This window comes from Nanorana parkeri, unplaced genomic scaffold (genome assembly GCF_000935625.1).
Source record: "Nanorana parkeri isolate BGI_ZX_2015 unplaced genomic scaffold, ASM93562v1 scaffold1184, whole genome shotgun sequence".
Lineage (NCBI taxonomy): Eukaryota > Metazoa > Chordata > Amphibia > Anura > Dicroglossidae > Nanorana > Nanorana parkeri.
Genome location: NW_017307452.1, coordinates 112405 through 132488, shown reverse-complemented (window position 1 = coordinate 132488; position 20084 = coordinate 112405). Strand labels below are relative to the sequence as shown.

At 38.4% G+C, this 20084-nt stretch overlaps 1 protein-coding gene across 1 annotated transcript in view; it reads left to right on the top strand.

The window, feature by feature from the left end:
* LOC108796870 (F-box/LRR-repeat protein 17-like) overlaps nucleotides 1–20084 on the top strand; it is a 441331-nt gene that overhangs the window by 417405 nt on the left and 3842 nt on the right. The window contains exon 5 of the mRNA XM_018568421.1: nucleotides 4234–4376. Coding sequence (XP_018423923.1) covers nucleotides 4234–4376 — 143 coding nt within the window. The remainder of the gene's footprint in view (nucleotides 1–4233; nucleotides 4377–20084) is intronic.

Genomic DNA, 20084 nt, shown 5'->3' with positions numbered 1-20084 from the left:
TACCCATTACTCTGAAGAACTGTCTTTGTAGGGAAAGGATATTTTCAGAAAAAAACACACACATAAAGTTTGCTAAAAACCTTGCAATATACATAGTCAGAGAAGAGAGGTTAAATAAAGGTGGATTTGCACTTTAAGAAAGGGCTCCAAAGTTAAAGTAGTATTACACGCGTAACCTTTTTTTTCAGTAATTAATCCAGATCCAACAAATATACACTGTCCAGCAAAGCATTTCTTATAGTCATTATGTTGACTCCAACTCTCTCAGCTCAGCTTTCCTGAACTTTCTGTTGCGTACAAGATCACAAAGGACCGTCAGTCTGCAGCCACTCTCTATCTACTAGCTTGGAAAAGGAAAGAGGAGCGGAAGGGGGGGGGTGGGGGTGTCTTGTCTTGCTGTGCCTGTGTATTTGTGGAGACACGCAGCTTACTAGCATGCACAAGGGTGGCTCCATAGGGCCTTGCAAGGGGAAGGAGCCACCCTAAAACAGAAAATCAAGGCCAGTGCTCAGGGGATCAACTGATTCTGCAGGAAATTGAAACTTTAAAACAACAAGGAGCAGCATCCATTATAAGTGATTTAATCGGAATTTAAACTAGCTTGAAAACTTTTGACTTTAATATCACTTTAAGTTTCTGAATGAAGCTGGGTCTTTGGTAAATAAAACACTGGAAATAACCAGGGAAACGGAAAAATCCAAAAGTGAAGATCTTTGCTCAATTTGTTGCATAACAGAGTTGTGTATTTCTATGCTGCTATTTGTATATATATTTATTTTTTATATGGGATTATAAAATAACTCTGCAGCCAAAAGTGTTGCTCTGCAAATAATATCCCACGAGGACACCGAGGGGCAGTGCTAATATAAAGTTTGTACCGTACCTATGCATGTTTCATGTATCGCTCAGTAATGCAGATGTCACTCCTAAATCTTGCCTCATCTTTGTTATGTTGTTGACTAAAGCTTAGCAGAACTCACATAATTTTGTCAACATATTGGTAAGACACTCGGACGACTGCTTTTCCCCAGGGCAGTCTTATAGAGGACTCTGATGCTTCCCTTCTCTCTCACTGGTTTATATACAGTGGAAATGATGGATCTACTTTTCTGTCAGGATTTATAAATTTGCAAACATTGAAGTGATCATTATTTGTTAGTATTATTATACAGGATGTATATAGCGCCAACAGTTTGTGCAGCACTTTACAATATAAGGAAGACATTACAGTTACAATACAAATCAATACAAGATGGTGAGGAGGGCCCTGCCTACAGTCTAAAAGGAAGGGGCAAGGGGCAAGTGATACAGGAGGTGGCAGATGTTTGGGGATGAATTGGCGGTAATGCTTTATATTTTCCATTGCCTCTCCAACGGTATCTTTAATGAAGTGTTAAACAATAAATGTACCTGTGTCTAATACTACTACTACTGGGTTCACAAGCATTGAAATGTAATGAAAAATTGTATAACATCAAATAACACCATGGAATGTTACTTTTTTTTGCAAAACTATTTGTAAACTATGCGTGGCCCAGTGTTGAGGTTTAAACAGCTTTGCGTTTAGATTTTAGGCTAAACACGTATTTAAACTCTAACATTGAACTTCTCTTATTTCCTGTTCTATTGATCTGTTAAATATAACATTAAAAGTGTTTTATTTTTTTGTTTGATAAGTGCAAAAAAAGACATCCTGACAGCTGATAACTTCCTGTGCATTCCCCACTATGTAATAGAGAGAGATAAGGAGAGGGAGATGTGTTCTGCAGGCCAAATCAGTTGGGAGCAACTTAGGGTGATAACACTCCATAGAGACAGTGCAGTGAGTTAGTGTTGCCATCCTAGGACAGGAAGTGTTACTAGCAGGATCACCAGGTTTAAATAAAGAGAAATAGTAAGAAAATCCCAATGTAGTCACCACGTCTGCGAACTGGTAAGCTGCAATGCGTTACATTTTTGTTCTTGGGTTTAGATATACTTTAATTTTCAAGAGAGTTGTTGCATGCTGTACTCCGCTGACCCTTAATGGGGGCATGATTTTCAGGTGTGTTTTCACAACATATCCATCAAAGCTATTGTTCTTAAGCAAAAGGTAAGTATAAATGTACTAATATTAGCAAGTAATGCCATTTAAGTTCTGTGCTGATTGGGCAGGTTGACTTGAGGATGAAAAAAAGTTTTCAGATTTTGATGGAAAACCAAAAGTGGATTAGTTATTTTTCTTCAGAAGAAAAGGAAAGACCTGTTCTCTGCACTTTTGCCACATGTATTCCTGGCTGAAATATCACATGGTGTCTTTTCATCAATTTTGTTTAAAAAAAGAGAGAAAGGAAATGATGCAATGGATAGTATTGGTGTCCATTCCATTGCATCATATCCTTTCTCTTTTTGTTTTTTTTTTGTTTTTTTACCATGGCTGAGGGAAAATTGATGAAAAGACACCATGTGACCAAGCCCTTAGATGAAAGAAAAATGACCTAAAATTCATCCACAGCAGCATTTATAAAATGTCAAGGTTTTTATCAGCTCTAAAAATGTATAATAAATATTCAGTGAAGACAGCTCTGAACTGGGTTATATTTTATGTGTGGAGTTTGCAGGACAATTGCGGAGAAATAACTAAAGCTGATTATCCTTTACTAACAGGCAGAAAACCTCTCCTGTTGTTGGTCTACTGGAAGCTGCAACAAGGATCGTGCACCAGAGGGGTTAAACTGTGTCATTTAAAAAGTATTCTTTGAAGAGATTTTTGCATAGAAGCAGCAGAAAATATCATCCCGTGAAAGCAACCAAGTGTGCCATATTTCAAGGGCATTTTTCACTAGTAATGAGCAGTCACAAAATGTGATTTAATAAATGCTATTTCAACCTTAAGTACCTTGGATATCTAATGTTCTGAGAGTGCTTATGCTGGGTCCATAGTGAAACCCTGCAATTGCTAATGAGATCTTTTTAAGCAATGACATGCTTTGCAAATTGTAACAAAGAAGAGTTTACAGAAATTGACGTGGACAATTATGGAACAAGGTTAATGATCATATTCCTAAGTGAAATAGTTTAATGTTTCTGATATATACTGATTATATCAAATTATAACAGAGCACAAAACCGCTTGTCATCAGGCCTGCATTACAATGATACATGGCCTCTCCGTGCCTCTATAACTGTCTCTGCCATGTTAGGATCTGGATTATGTTAATTTTATTTTATTATTTTCATTGTTCATCTGGTTATGTTTTGTACACATGAAATGCCTGTTTTTGTTTTACTTTGTAGCCTAAAGACAGGAATCTCTAAAACAAAATGCTAATGCATTCATTGCTTTAGGGATGTTTGGGGTAATTCTATTCATTCAGCTTAGAACAAGTTAATCAATTTGTCATACTTAACTATATAAATTCCAATGCATCTAACACGAATGCCCATCGTAGGGTACATTTAATTATCTGCATATATTTTAATAGCCCTTAAAGGATGGAATCATTATAATATAACCTGTTGTATTTGGCCTAGGATAAGCTAAAATATAATAGTTATCAGTGGTGGGATTATGAAATTTGTGATGTAGCGTGATGGCATGCAGCAATAAACTGTACCAGAGAACATATGTGTGTCTGTAAATGGCCAGACTTCTTGCAGTGTGGGAGATGACAATGGGTAATCGGCCCCAAATGACCGGACTGTTGTAAACTAAGCTCATTTAAAACGAATTGAATCGATGTTAGGGATAGCAGAAAGTACACTTTGACAATAGGAACTGTCAGCCTGAATTTGCTGTCATATTCTAACCCATGGCCTGGACTAAGTGATCATAGATAGGCAGGCTTAATAAGCTTTTGCCCCCCATTGACAAGCAAGTCAATGTGCATGCCACAGGGGATCAGGGTGCCTGCTTAAAGAATGTAACAGCAAGATTATTAGTGCAATTGTTTCTTTTTTCGACTTTACACATATACATATTGTGTGTGTAAATAAATATATATATATATATATATATATATATATATATATGTGTGTGTGTGTGTGTGTTTTATTTCTTTTTACTTTACAAAACACTGCACAAACTGTTGGAGCTATTTAAATTCTGTACACAAACATAACCATTTATCAAGCAAATTAGAAGAGTCTGGAAGTCTAAAATTTGTTGCTATATCCCTTTAGTTGAAAGATGGTATTACAGAAAAATTATATGCTTGTTTTACTGATATATTTCTATTTTATTTCCCTCCACAGCTTTAATAGCCATTGGCCGGTATAGCAGCACTATAGAGACAGTGGACGTTGGGTGGTGTAAGGAGATCACAGATCAAGGAGCAACTTTGATTGCACAAAGTAGCAAATCCATACGTTATCTGGGTCTGATGAGATGTGATCAGGTGAGATATTTCTGATTGTTGATGGTGTGTAACAATGATCTCCACTTTACAAGGAATTTAGGCTTTTTTCTAGCCCTCTGTGTTGTATACATTTTCAAGAAAGCAGAATTTGTCATGTGCAATATTACAAATAATCATCATTATTATTGTTTGTGTCCATGGAGGGTGGCAACTTTTGTTCCCCTTGTTCCCTGTGTGTGTTGTAAAGTAGCCACCACTCCAGGCTCGCTCCTGTGGTAAATTAGAACTTCAATACGAATTGGTAAACTAAATGTGCGATTGTAGTTCATCACAGGAGTGATCTTGGAGCGGTGGTTAGTTTACAACACACTCTGGGACCATGGGGAACAAAAGTTGCCACCCTCCAGAAGGAGTGACAGTGTCGGCCAAATTCAGAAATGACTTGAGGGGATGCACAGCTGAGTGATACACAAATAAGATACATTTTCGGTAATAGTTAAGGTACTTGAATGCATTTTTGCAAAGATTTAACTCGTGAGTTTAGTTTCACTTTAAATGTGCAGTTGTAAAAAAAGCCATAAGGTGATGGGTTTTACAGAATCTTATTTATTCATGTATAGCATTGTTTCCCAACCTATGTATCGGTACCTAAAGTGGGTTGTTGACATGTTTGTGATGGGAGATTACATGAGTATGTAGCCTAGTCTGTTCAAGCACACCATTGGTGGCAAGTAATATAGCACACTTTATTTATCTATGTTTCACATCTTTTACTTCTGTGATCTTAGGCGAAGCCTATAAAGATGGCTGAACATGTTTATGTGCAGTTATTGGATAACAGAGATCTATGGGATGAAATGTAATACATATTCCCACAACACCGCCCCTCTCAAAGCCTTTGAAACAATTACATTCATATAATTGACAGCACAGATATGTATGGGGAACTATAGTGTAGGCAAGCAGTGGGGGTGGAGGGATTTATACAGAGGTGACCTATCTCTGGTTCTAGATTAAATAAAGTTGAATAAAATATTGTCCCAGCAATGTTAATTAGTTATTAATGACTCCAAAAAACATTACACAGTGTAAATACATACTGCATGATTACTGTTTTACTTGCCAAAGGGTCTGTAATTCTGTACATCCAGTCTTATAATTTAGATACTGTATTTCAACCATACTGCACAGTTAAGCAGGTGATACTTATTTCTTGGCCCATGTCACCTCCCTGTCTCCAATCTGCTGTTATACAATAAATCAGCAACAATACGTCTGACCAATAAGCAGGTAAGGGGATACAGAGAGCAGGGATGCTAAACCGGGAGGCAGCAGAGCGATCTTCTTGACTAGCAGAGATATAATGAATATAGTGATGGCTGGCAGAAAAATTACAAACTATTTGGTAGATAAAACAACAAATATTTGTGAATCAGAACTGTTTATATAGCCTTTGAAGTTCTACTTACTGTATGGAACTAAGGCAAGATATTACTGTTTACTCTCGATGTGGTTTCATCTAGTGATTGAGCAGTCCAGCTTTTTTATACCAGCAAGGCCGGTCTTATGCTGGGAAGACTTCATAAAAAAAGATTTCCAATCTTTGTACTAAATGTCAAAACACCAAGGAAAATATTTCCACACGACTGGGCTTTTTCACAGTGTTTATAGGAAGATGCCCATTTTCAGTGGAGATGTACGTAGCTGATTAAATTGTCCTTGCTGAAAGACAATTGTGGAGTTTTCTTTCATGCTTTAAGTGGAAACACTTCTGCAATAGAAAGGCTTAAGTATTTCATTTTTCTCCAAGCAGCTGGACGGTTTCATTATAAGCTTCTATACAACAGACCTGTTTTATATATGTTACACCCTGGAAAAGTAATTTTTAGCAGTCAGAAAATGTGTATACCAGTCCTTATAATTGTGCAAAAACTGGTGTATTTATTGGTGTATAATTAAAGCAAAGTAAGAAATACCCAGGCTGTCGGGATTCATTGCACCAAACATTTGATATATTGTGTTTGATATTCCTAAACTTAACATTAAGAAATGACAAAATAGAGAAAAGACTGGTATTGTTACCTAGTTCTACCTCAATTATGCAGTTAAAAGATTTGATGTTCCACCCAGAAGGCCTCTGGTCCATCCTGGAATAGAAGCATGAAATTCCTAGTAAAGTAAAGTTTTATTATTACATTTTGCTTAAAAACCATACAGTAAAATGTGCTCTGGTCACAGTATTAGAAATTTGCGAGTCTTATGGGGGTTATATTTCAGTCTGTAACTCCTTATTTAATTGATTATCGATAGTAGAGTTAACTGAACAGTTCAGTGAATAAAATTTAGTCTAAAAGCATAGCAAACGCTACTTTATATAGCTGAGTGGAATATTAACCTTTGACCATTTTAAAATATACTTTTGAGTCTGAGCCATGAGCTCAACAGCTTTGTGTGCTGGATTGGCACTACGCAGGATAATGCCCTGTACTGGTTTACAGTTTCAGCTGTTAGCCACACAGCTGCATTTTTGGATTTACATTACATAACACATTGCCATCTATTTGCTTTGCAGTCCAAGCCATTAGCCAAACAGCTTCATATGCGGTTACATTACTTTTCTTTTGGCTTCACATTCTGATAAGTTATTTTCAAAAATCACATTCTTACTTAGAAAAAGACTTATAAAATAGTATTAAGACCCTGCTCTGTATGAACCCTATGTAGAAATAACCCACCACTCCCCAAATCTCAGGATTTTATTGGTCGGTGTCTGTGAAAGGGCAGAAGACAGGAGACGAAAACTATCTTAAACCTATGCCTTCAAATATTTATCGTGTGTAGGTTTGTTTGCAGCTCAAATATACTTTATGTGAATTAAATTCTCTATGGGCACTTTAGAAGACTCACTGTTGAATTGGCCTTTTAGTATACTTCCTAAGATGGGAAAGACTTGACACATCTTAGTGCTAGAACTTTGTTTTTGTATTTTTTATGATTGCACTCAGACCATTGATACCTCATTATTGATAAACACCATTTTTATACATATATATTTTTATACATGTTAGCTAATAGAAAGATAGTTTTGAAGGAAATAAACAGGGATTTGATCCTAAGGAAGGGATATCTGTGTTCTTTGTTCTTACAATGATGTTTAGCATTTTAAATAATCAGCTGGACAAGCTGAGTGTATTTGTTAATATAACACACCTAACATATCAAGTGTACTCAGAACAAGGTCATGCTCTCTGTGCCCAAACATTGATCAGAACCTTGGCTGCTAAATCGTGGTTACAAAGTTTGCAGTATATCTTCTGGTGATGAAGGCACAGAGAAAAAAATTAGGCACGCTCCAAATTAATGATTATTTCTACTTGGTTAATTTTTTCCTTATCCCCGACCACGCTCTGCAAAGGAGACAGCCTCTTGATTGATAGCCCTTATCGGACTGTCTCTGCACTTTCCCAACTCCAAACAAGGCTCCTCTTCCAGTTCTATTGCATTTGCTGATTCCTGTGAGTGTCCCTCTCCCTCTGCATTCCTGTGACATCGCTTGTGTGGAAAGTGCAAGGACAGTGAGAGAGTTGTCAATCAAGAGGTCATCTTCCTTTGCAGAGAGTGGTTGGGATGAAGAGGAGTAAACTGTCAAAGTCTTTATCTCAGTTTCTACGTCACTTAGAAGCATGGGATAAAAAGTAACATACACTGTGGGAGTTAGTTGTCTGAGCTGCGAAAAATAATAAAAAATGAGACTTCTTCTGCTAATTTAACAGTAAACCTATAGCAATGGTTGCTGTGGATACCAGACACAGTGAGCATTGCTATTTGCATTGAATCCCTGTAGTTTTACAAGCTTTGTCCGTCTTCTGGTTGCTGAGCCATTTTCTTTCATTATTTACAAGCGCAATGTCCTTGCTGCTCCTTCTCCATGCATACAGGCCTTAACTAGTAATTGCCTGTGATTGGCGCTCCGGCGCTGTCAGCTTCCTAGCGGGCTCGGCACGTGGAGCTGCAAACACTCCCGAGCCCATCACTATTAACTAGCAGACTGACCTATGTTTGAAATGCAGGTCCCCAGATTCTCATTTACTTCAATGGAGTAGTGTTGATGACAGTTTGAATTGCTTTTCATTTGCATTTCTTCAGATATAAGGTGTCCTATTGAGGTATGTTTTAAAGAAGTACTCTGGGCAAATAAAATCTTAACCCTTGCAGTGGTGCTTATTTTGTCTAGGGAGCTAAAAAAGTAGATATATACTCACCTGAACCACGATCCTGGCTGACTCCTAGACCAATCCCTGCAGCCTGTCTCCCTCTGCTCCAGCGATGGAATGTCCCTCAGTGTCCTTAGGTCCAATACACAGTTTTAGACATGATGACTCACAGGATGTTGCACAGCTGGAGCAAAGGGGAGCGAGGCTGAAGGGACCGCTCTAGGAGCCAGCAGTGAGTATATCTGTGCTATTTTAGCTCCCTGGATAAAATGACTACTTATCTCTTGAAGTGTGGGGATAGCCCAGTGTTCTTTAAATTGCAGGCAAAGCAGGTCAATGCAGTCTTTTCTTACCAGTTGTAAGTATTTAAGCAGCACTGTGTTCGAAAGTGAAAGGCTGCATTTGAAAAGAACGTTAGTCTACATAAGCCCATAAAGACATTCATAGCTCTTTGATTACAGACTGATAGCTGCAGCTATGGGCTGTTAAGTATAATGCGGGATGCAGTGCAGCGCCATGTTTGGAGCTCATTAGGATCCAGCCCAATCCTGCTTCATCGTTCACACATCAGCTGTGTTGTCCTCTAAGGAAATGCTCAACATATCACATTTAAAGTTCTTTGAGCATTACAGTTTTGGTATCTTTTTATCTAATCTTCACCATGCATAACTTCATATTTTCCTCTCCCGTCCAGACAAGCAATGCCGGAAACCTAGACATATATATTTGTAGCTCTTTTGTTTTGTTATGCAAAACGTTTCTGACTAATTATCTGAACAAAAGACTTAAACCAATTCAACAACTTTAAAAGGCCATTTTAGTCTGCTCTGCTAAGTGATCATCAATAGAATTTCTAACGATGTAACATTTTTCATACAACTTTAATGTGTCCCTATCAATATGTTTTCCTCTTTAATACTGCACAGCGTCAATGCAGAGAATACAAATGTTTGGGGGAAAAAAAACAATTAAGATGGCAAATTAGCCAAGCAGCATCAACCTGCCATCGACAAGATGTATGAGTGTAATTAAAGAACGACAAATATTACTGTAACAAGAAGATATCTATACTTTTAGCTATGATAATCTCCTCACTGCTGTGTAATTTGTACAATAATTCTTACTAGGTTTCACTTGCATATTTCAGCTTTATTAAGGTTTTTTTTTTCTCCTTGGGTAATAAGCCTCAATAAAATGGTATTAAAGGAAAAAAAGAATGTGCAGACCACAATTTAGTGACAGTTACAGCAGAGGCCTACAAGGGTAATTGGCTCTGTCTAAGTATACTGTAATTTGTTTGTGCCTACACATTTATCTATGGTTTTAATGATTCCCTCTTTCCACATGATTCCTGAAATGAATAATTGAGTATGTAATCATATTTAAAGTATTTTCAAGTAGCCTTTGTATGCCAGTGAAACCAATTACAGAAAGAGGGCTATGTACTATTAAAAATGACCATGATACTGCAGAAATGCAATATTACGCAAAACAAATAAGTACAATGATGAGTACTAAACATTGATCAATAGCAATCCTAGCAATAGCGTTAACCAAAATAGTGTACATACAGGTGTTTTTTTTTATTAGCTATGTAATGTAGCTGGGCTGAAAGGTTTTACACGAGCCAAAGGGCCAGTTTAAAAAAAAAAAAGGAGAAGCCAAGAGTCATAAATATAATGTTCTTTTTTGTAAATTTCATACACTTTGTGTATATGTCAGAAAAGGAAGACCAAACAACAAGACTGTCCTGCCAAGAGTGTCCTTCAGAATGATAGCTGCAAGAGATCTCTGCCTCAAGAACTACAAGATGGTTCAAGCCACTGTCATGAATCCAAAATGTCTTATTTGATCTGAGTGCAATGACCTTTTAACTCAAGCTACTCAGTTAATTAAAGCAGATCTGTGGCATGGCTTGATAATGCATAATGTATTGACAAAGTTTGCTGTCTCTTTCTAAACCCTTGATCAAACTTGATCCTACAAGATCATGTTCCAGGAAGGATCAGACAACCTAAACTGAAAGAAGATAAACTGCTTCATGATAGAAAGAGAGTGGATAAATGTTGAGAGTATAGGACCTACATAAAAAAAATACACATTTGAATATGAGAGCAAATTAGTTTAGGCACTGGCAAATGGGGTCCTAATTCAATTTTCTTTATCTTATAAGCAATGAAGACTAAATTTCATACACATACATGTTGTATAAAGAGCTAGTGTTAGGTGCTGAACTTGGGGATGCTATGCATTACCAAGGAAGCATAAAGCTGAACTCCAGGCCAAGTAGAAACCTTTTTCCTGCAGTGCAATTGCCTAGTCTACAGTTATTACTAAAAACAGCTCGTGTCCTGAGAAATTATTCTCTTTTTCTGCAGAAGCTGCAGGCAGATGACCCCTGTTCATATGAATACTGCCTCCTAAATGATTTTCACAGGGCGGTGGAGCCTGCCACCTATCTAACGAGGCCTAGGACACTCAACAAAAAAACACTACAACTCTTTGTTGAAGATTTAGCTATTTCCCCATAACTCTAAGTCAGGTACTTTAAGTTAAAGGAAAGCATTACTGGTTTTTGGTCAGTTTTATTTCTATGTTTAAGGTTATAGGGTTTTTTTAGGTCTATTTTTAATATATATGTATGCAGTCTCTGTTTTAGGGCCCGTTCACACCAGTTGCAGTGCGTTCTGGCCAGAACGCACTGCCTCGCATTGAGGCCAGCTCACTTTTTAGTGGGGCAGGATGGGGCATGGTGGGCCATTGAAGTGAATGGCACTGTAACCACGCCCTCCGGCCGCAATGCGATCGGCCGCATGGGATCGCAAGGCACATTATGCTGGTGGTGCTTGCAGCATTTTGATTGCACCGGACCGCAGGCAATAATGTGCCTTGCGATCCTGTGCGGCAGATCCCATTGCAGCCGAAGGGCGTGGTCACAGTACCATTCACTTCAATGGCCCACCACGCCCCCTCCTGCCCCACTAAAAAGTGAGCCGGCCACAATGCGAGGCAATGCGTTCTGGCCGGAACGCACTGCAACTGGTGTGAACGGGCCCTCACCAATAAAGATGTAATGCCTGACAAAGGATTCCTACAGCACTAACGGTTATCTAAATACACAGCAGTAGCTGCCTGCTTGAGGATGACTTTGACTTTGATCTGTGTGTGTAAACTTCAGCTATTGAGCTCTATAAAAATGTGTCTTTATATATAAAATAAGATGAAGAAAACCCATAAAAAGGAGCATAAATCCCTATCTGACATCCAGAAAGAAAACTTTATAAGATTCAAATGCAATATTTTATATATACCTGATCAAAAAGGAAACATTTTTGTTTAGTCATAATCATAGTACACTATATATATCCGGGCAGAATAAAACTTAACCCTTGCAGTGGGGCTACCCCAGGCTCCAGCAGTCTAATGACCCGGAAGTCATCACATCCAATACAGTGTATTCAATGTGAGGATGCCGAGGGACATTCCACCACTGTAATGTAGGGGGAGAAAGATGAGCGGTCTCTGCCGCAGGATCAAGGCTCAGGTGAGTATATCTTCTTTATTCAGTTCCCTAGAGAAAAACAAGCAGTTAACCCTTGCAGTGCAGGGGTGGGCGGGGTGCTTCTTTAAAGTAGGATGTCACAGGCAACACAATATTCTGGGTTCCTAGGTAAAGGATAATTATGGGATGAATGAAATACATTCATCCCAATAGTTAGTCAATGTGTGACACTGCAGCAGAGTGATCACAAACTGCTGATCGCTGAGTTCATAATCTTCTCCCTGCAGAGAGCGGTGACGGTTAGTCACCACACCCCAAATGTATTCCCCTCTCTCTGTTCCTTCAGCGCTGAGGTAAGGGGTGGATCCCGACAACATTGCCAGGATCTGTCCCGGGTGCAGCATATAGTGAGCAATAGCCCACTATATGCTGAGTTTTGGGTCACAGGAGGAGATTAGTAAATGTCCTCCTCTGACCCTAAGGAGAAATACAGCCAAAAAAGGTTGGGTCATAGTCCTCTTTTTTTAAGAAATTAGCATTTTATCAGTCATCATAGCTTTGAACACTGAGACACATAAATGGGTTATTAAACCCTCAGCAGTCTTTGCATATATCTACTGATATGCAAAAACATTTAAAAAAAACGTAAAAAAGGGTTTAAAGTTACCTGTCTACGCTGCACACTCCTGTCCGAACATCTGCAGATTCTCGGGCGGCCACAAGTGACCTTGGGGTGGGCGCATGCGCAGTTCAGATCTTCGGCCAGGTGATGAGTAGAGAAACAAGGTAAGTAAATGCAGCAGTGTGCACCTGCACAGACTCCGTGGGACAGGAAGTGCCAGTTAAGACTGAGGAGTCGGCGCTGGATCGGAGACCGGCACCAGCGCTGGAGGGTCAGCTGAAAACTACAGGAAAGAAGATGATCGGATCAAGAAGTATCATTTATGGTAAGTCCTTACATTAGCACTGGGGGAGGGATTTTATCCTTTAATGTCACTTTAATTAGGTTAAATGTAGATGGTTAGATGAACAATTCTCCTACTAGAAATTCCAGGACACTTTTTGGTTAGACCACAGTTCCTTTTTTTTTAAATCTCTTTATAATCCTGTTTTTCCACAGGTTGTGAATAGTGAATCATAGTAAATGCCTTCAAATATTTTTTTTTTTCTCTTAGTAAAACCACTGCTTCCAGCACTCGCACTACAGTGCTTTGTAATGGCAAAGCTGAGGAATAGCCCAGCCCCTCACACAAGCTCCCTCACAGAGGCTTGTATTGCAAGTGTGTCTGACCAGTGTGTTAAATTACATTAGGCACTAGGTCTAACACGGGTTCCTTTTTGACTGAACAGTCATATTTAGACATCCTAATCAATTGCTGCAAAAGGAAAGCGGAGGTGATTAGTACAATGCCTGTCTGACTGCAAATCAATCACTATGACCTCAAGTGGGCTTTAACCATGGAAAAATAAATTATGTTCCATATGTAAAATTAAAGCAAGCCATTTATGAGGGGATCTCTCATCTATTTACTCTAAAGACATGCTGGTAGGTTAATTTGCTCCTGTCTAAATTGGCCCTGTATGTATGCATGTGAGATAGGGACCTTGGATTGTAAGTTCCTTGAGGGCAGGGACTGATGTAAAGCTCTGCGTAAAATTGTTGATGCTCTATAAGTTCATGCAATACATAAATATTATACTATAAGAGAAAAGATCTGTCTTTGTCTACAGTGCCACAAAGAAGTTGTTTAATTACATTAATGGATAAAAGATAATTTTCTTTTCTTCTAAAAAATGAACATATAGGAGACTGGTTATAAATCATGCTGGAAAATATCTGTTTCGGATGCTGCGGAATTTCTTCATTCCCAAACACTTCATATACAGTTGAAGCATTATACTACTTCGTTTTACTAGAGAAAATCACATGGTTTAATACAGTTTGCCTTATATTTTCAGCAGTGGTCCTGCTTCTGATAAACACAATCTGTATTTTATTTCTGCCTTTTTCTGAAGGAAATTGCTGTTAATGTATTGGGTGATGGTCAGTAGGTTTGCCTTCCCCTCCCTTTTAAATATCTTTTTAACCATTCTCTAAAGCATAAAAGATGTGTTCGTTCAATGTGTTCTATTGCACTTCAAAAGGAACAGCAAGCCAATGTGGACTGAACACGCAAGCCTTGGATGACATAAAAACATATAGCAAAAAATAGATTTCTAATCGTTACCACTATGATACTCTTTATGACCAAACCTCCGTGGAATTTCTTTGATATGAAGTTGACATGAATTAGAATTTCACAAGCGTCTAGAGTCCTCCCAGAAAAGATCAGAGACGATTCTGAGCTGGGTGAAGGGCTCCTCTGTTTGATTCCATTGATTACCCAACTGCCTCCAGGCTACAGGACACAGTAGAGGCAGAGAGTTATTGATCCAAATGATGAAAATAAAATGAATTCATTTCTCATCAAACTGCTATTGTTACAGTTTTTTTTTACTCCACATAGCAAGTTCCTAGAGCACAGCTCGTGTTGCCTGAAATAAATGCCATTTTGTTTTTGCGTGATAAATGCAAAATGTCAACTTGCAAAAACACATGCTTGTGATAACCGCGTCATGAAAGCCAGGGTATTCATAATCACCGTATATCATTCCAGTCTTTCATAAAGCAGCAATGGGGAGTTACAACGCTTTCCAATTTTCCAGTTTCTATGAAATGATTATTTATATTCATTGCAATTAGAGGCACCATTTAATTAAACAGCATGCTTCTCCTAGGGATGATATGTAATGTAAAGACCAACTTCATAATAAACTCAGGTTAATAACCAGCAAGTAATTGCATCTGATACAATAGATTACTTTCAATGCCTGGTGACCTATAAACTATTTTAGTTCTTACTAGAGCTCTCTGCTCTACACTTGTAATTAGACGCAGTAATCTGATAATTAGGGCTTGCATAGATGATTTGGATTTTTTAATTGATAACATTGATCTTTACTTGGCATCTGCAGTAGAAAAAGTGTAACAGCGAGTTTCTGCAAACAAGGCCTAGTAGTGATGCATAGCACACAACAGTTTTAAACTAAATAAGAAATTCTGAAGGAATAAGCAGCAGCTGTTACTCTGCATTTGGATGCAACAGTGTAGTTGTGCTATGAACAAACATACTACTTTTTACAAGGTGAAGGGACCTTATAAATATATCCATCCAAATCATAGGCATCCCTTTATGTATAGGCGTTGTATGAAGGATTTTTAGGTGGTTGGATTTTTTTGAGCCTATGAAGAGCCATGTTACAGGGAGGCATTTACCAGTTTAGCTTCAGCAGGAGCTACTTCCTGACTCTTTTTGTTTACAGTCAGATACACTTAAGTGTATTCCCAGACAAAAATGAACATTTCTCTATAGCAGTATTCCAATACTATGTACATTAAAAGTATGCTTCTTAATCAATCCTTAATATAATTAAATTACCTCTCGATCCTGCTGTTTCCCTGTTTCTGGGCTTAGTTTTGTCGGACCAAAAACGGAATTATGTGGCCTGCAAACTGTTTATCTTCCTAAGCTTGTCGACACACGGAAGCTGTGCCTTTCTTCGTGCATGTGCTGGTATTATCAGAATGAGCTCTGGCATTGCTTAGTCTGGATGTACATGAACTGCTTCTCCCTCCATAACTTCCTGTAGTGATGTAACTGTGCTTACTATATTGCCCACCTGCCACACATCATTACAGTATTACAGCTCCACCCATCTCCCTCACTTCCTGCAGTAACGTATCTTTACCTACTATCATGCCCACCTGCTGAACATAATTGCAGTATCAGGACAATTTGTGGTCACATGACTGTGCCTAAAACACTTGAGATGAGGTATGTAATGGGTGATTTTTTAGATTGGGAACATGTTTACAAGCAAACCTAATAGTATAAGTCCCATTGCCATGTGTCTGGTGGTTAACCTATACAACTACTTCAACTGCATTCACTTATTCTGTGCTTTCATTTATTGCATTTGTGTTATTATTTATAGCAGACAGTAAGTAATAGTGTTATTTTAAAAGGGAGATGTATAAAGGGCTTTACGATTATTGGTCCTGTAGGTAAAGTAGATCTATGCCAAAATGTGTTTTTTTTTAGTTGGATAGAGTGGCAAATGTGAAAATCCCTATCAGTTTTTATTTCACCATTTGTGTTCCAGTGGGGAGCTTTCACATCACTTCTTGTCCTGTTGACATAACAGGAAATGAGTACTTCTCGCCAAGGATGAGAAAATCTTCTCTTAGACAATTGTCATTGGAACAGCATGAGCATGGCAAGTTTACTCAGCTTCCTATCTTTTTCCTGACTAAAAGTTTGGATTTTTCCCTCACTTACTGGCCTGGTCACAGTAATCACCAGGGCAAGTTGAGAGAGTGATTCTACCCAACAGGAATACAGACAGCCATAAAATCCTGACAAGCGTTGACAAGGGACAATTGCACATTCTATCATAAGCTAAAAAACAAAAATTGTTGGCTTTAGATTTATTTTAACATCATTTTAAATCTGAAGTAAAATTGTAAGTTTGTCTATGAACATTTTTTTTTGGGTGTTGCAATGCTAAACTGTCTGCAAATCCAGCTCAGGATTACTGTAGCCCGATGCTCCGTGTCTTAGGCAAATATTTAACATATATAACAAATATATGAACTTGGAGCCCGCAGTGTTTGTTTCTACACCATTTCATCAGCTTTTGTGGGCTTGTAAATGTAATACTAGCATGTGGCATCAGCAGCGTTGAAGTGCCTTTGGGTGTGTAAGCTTAACTGACAAAGTCAAGATTTGCATGTGATTTCAGCCCCCAAGCTCCCTGGATCTACTGATTTGGTGTGACATATGCAGGTAATTATCACATGCTGAAGTTTAAAACAAATCTGTGCTTTGCCCTTTCTGAGCAACCCAGCAGGTTTTAACCTTGCCATTCCAAGCAGTGTATACTTACCTTTGCTTTGTTCCTTTGCCGATCCTTTTGGTGCATGGAGCCGAAGAAATACCTGGCACTTATTGGTATGTTGGAATATGTGACAGTCTTTGGACTCTAAAAGCACTATGGAAGCTGTAGGGAAAGGCGAATTGTTTTATTACTATACTGTCTCACTTTATTTTGTGAATCGCTGGGTAAACTGTTGGTGCCATATCAATCCTATAAAACCTGAAAAAAAAAACCCTATCACTTAAAGTGGAACTGAACTTAAAAAGTTACGATTTGCCATGCAATAAGGAAAATTTCGAAATATCACCTGTGCCTAAACAGTACCCTGAAAAAAGAGCAATTAGTTTCTTGGTTTGTGAGGATGCCTAGGCACTCCTTTGCCTACAGACTCATAGTTGTGTATATGCAGTATGAAATGAAGGCACTACTGCCTCATACGGCTAGTCTCAGGTGAATTTGGAGTAAAATTTGGTGATGTCACTACTGCACTGTTCACTGTAGTTTTTGCCAGAGACTGACATGAGGAAGTAAATCCCTGCCCTATCAAGATGGCCTATACACTAAGACAGTGCAGAACAAGGCATGGCAAGTCAGTGAGGGGGAAAGATCATCTGCAGGGAGACCAAAGAAAATGCCAGTAACTAACCTTTTGCCCTTTGCCTGCTTTCTTTTGGGCACAGCTTCCAGAATTTATTTCCCTTTCATCTATCCTTTAACCTTCAAAGTAATCTCCCAGCAAATGCCCCTTACCCCCGGCCCATCCCTTGTTTCCCTCCCACAATATTTGTATTTTATTTTTAAAAAAACACTTTCCAACCCCATTTTTAAGTTCCTGAGTTGAACCATCACATGACCCTCCACATTGCCTCTTTTAGGAATGGAGAACGGTGATCTGGTGCTGGAGTCCAGGCCACCGCCAACCCATCTACCCCTTGTTATGATGTCATCATGCTGCTGCAGTCTTTTGGAGCCAGGGACAACTCCCCTGGTCGACAGCCAGTGGGAAATGTCCACTTTACTAGGCTATCGAACCCCAAAAAGGACCCTCCCCCTCTGCAGTCCAAAATATAGAGGATGCAGGACCTAGCCCATCATGTGACTATGGATTTGAGAAAGTAATAGGAACATTTAATTTATTTTATTTAATCATATTAGAGAATGCTGTAAAGGGGGATGAATGCGTGAGAATGTGACTGGAGATTTTCAAACCTTAACCCTGTGCACACATTGGGGTGGCACCACCCGAGCATGCTAGCTGTGTAATTGAGTAATAGCTAAAATTAAACAGAGAATATATTCCAACCACTCCTGCACAGCAGTATTCAGGCATTTTCTCTGTTTTATGGTAGTTAAAACCTAACCCTAATGTGAAATTTACCAATGATGCAACCTAATCCTAATATTTAAATCTTTCTCTGCCCCTTTCCCTATCCCTAATCTAACATTTAATCGTATCTCCACCAAACAATAAATGACCCCCTAGAACTTTGTACTTCCTTTATGGGCCGAGCTCTCCCAGTGTCCAGATCTTGATGATGAGAGTACGTGTTTAAGATTTATTTTGAACTGTAGAAAAGCAAGAACAGAGAGAAATTCTTAGTGATTACATCAAATAAAACTATACCAGCTATACGTCTGATTCTAACATAGGTTATTTCTATTCAATTTACAATATGCATACAGTAAGCAATAGAAATGCTTTAATAGTCCCTGTGTTTTTGCTTTATTCTGTGCTTAACCTTGAACCTCTATGTTGTATCATTTTGTATATCAGCAATATAAAGAAGAATATGTCAGGATAAAAAGCAAGTGCATCCACAAGCTGGGATTCATTGCACATTGATCCCCTGCACCAAGACAGGATTGTGCAGTGGCAGTAATTGAAGTAATCAACTCAGTAGGATGCTGGGTCTTTATGTTTAAGCTAAACAATAATTGCAAAGCATTTCTGTAAAAGTGCATATGTTTGTAACCATTTCTATAAACTGCCATATTGCATGCAACCAAATAATATATGTAATGTGCAAATCCCAACATCCAGCAGAGAGCTAGCGCACCCTCTTAAATATGTTTCTTTTTAAAGGTGCTAATTGTTTTTGTGAGTACAAGAAAAATCTGTTAATAGTCACTTACATACAGTATAATGCTTAAGAGGCACACTAATGAATATTACCCCCAATGCATCTTAGTCTGTGGGTTTTATGACCTTTAGGCACTTCAAGGGCACGTTGGTGACATTTTAATAAAAAAAATAAGATATAATACTTTCCACCAGCAAACATACAGAAAGTATACATTATGTGCTTAGAGCAGATGAGGATAAATCACACAGTATAAAAAGTGATGCTTAATTTGCATTACCTGAGATCAGTCCTAGACCATGCTCAGACAACCCTTTACTTTCTAGCAGCAGCCTTTAAATATGAAGCCAGAAATTTAATTTTGGTTGGCCAACACTTAACTATGGCCTTTTAGTGCCACTCACCTATGCAGTTTTTTAAGCAGAAGGACTAGTAGGCATCTTGAGCTCCTTTCCATGCCTATATGCCTGGCTGTTAACCCTATCAAATGCAGAATTAACAGCCTTCCCCCTCTGTATTGCTCCCAGCTGCTCCACCTGTTCTGCTACCTTTGTCATGTCTGGCACAGACACGGCATAGAAAAATGAGACGATTGCTCCTTATTTTTAAAGGGGCTTTTTAGAATAGAGGTACAGGTTTTCATGTCTTTGTTTAAAATGCTTCCTAAAAGAACTAAAACCCACACAAATCATGTGGTGTTTATATTTTGCCCTAAATAAGTAATATCAGAACTTGTGCCAAGGATCCTTATGTCTGCCGAGTCCTACACTTAATCCTTTTTACAAAGCACAAAGGTCACATACTTGTAATAATTGTCTTTTCATTGATATGGAGCTACAAGCTGTCAAATGATACTTTGTGTATGCGCATAAGGTTTTTTTGTTTTTTTAAGTGACTAAATATATCCCCTTGGATACCCATAAAGGGACTCAGAGGGATGCTTAAATATGGGCATGCGAAACTAATATATATA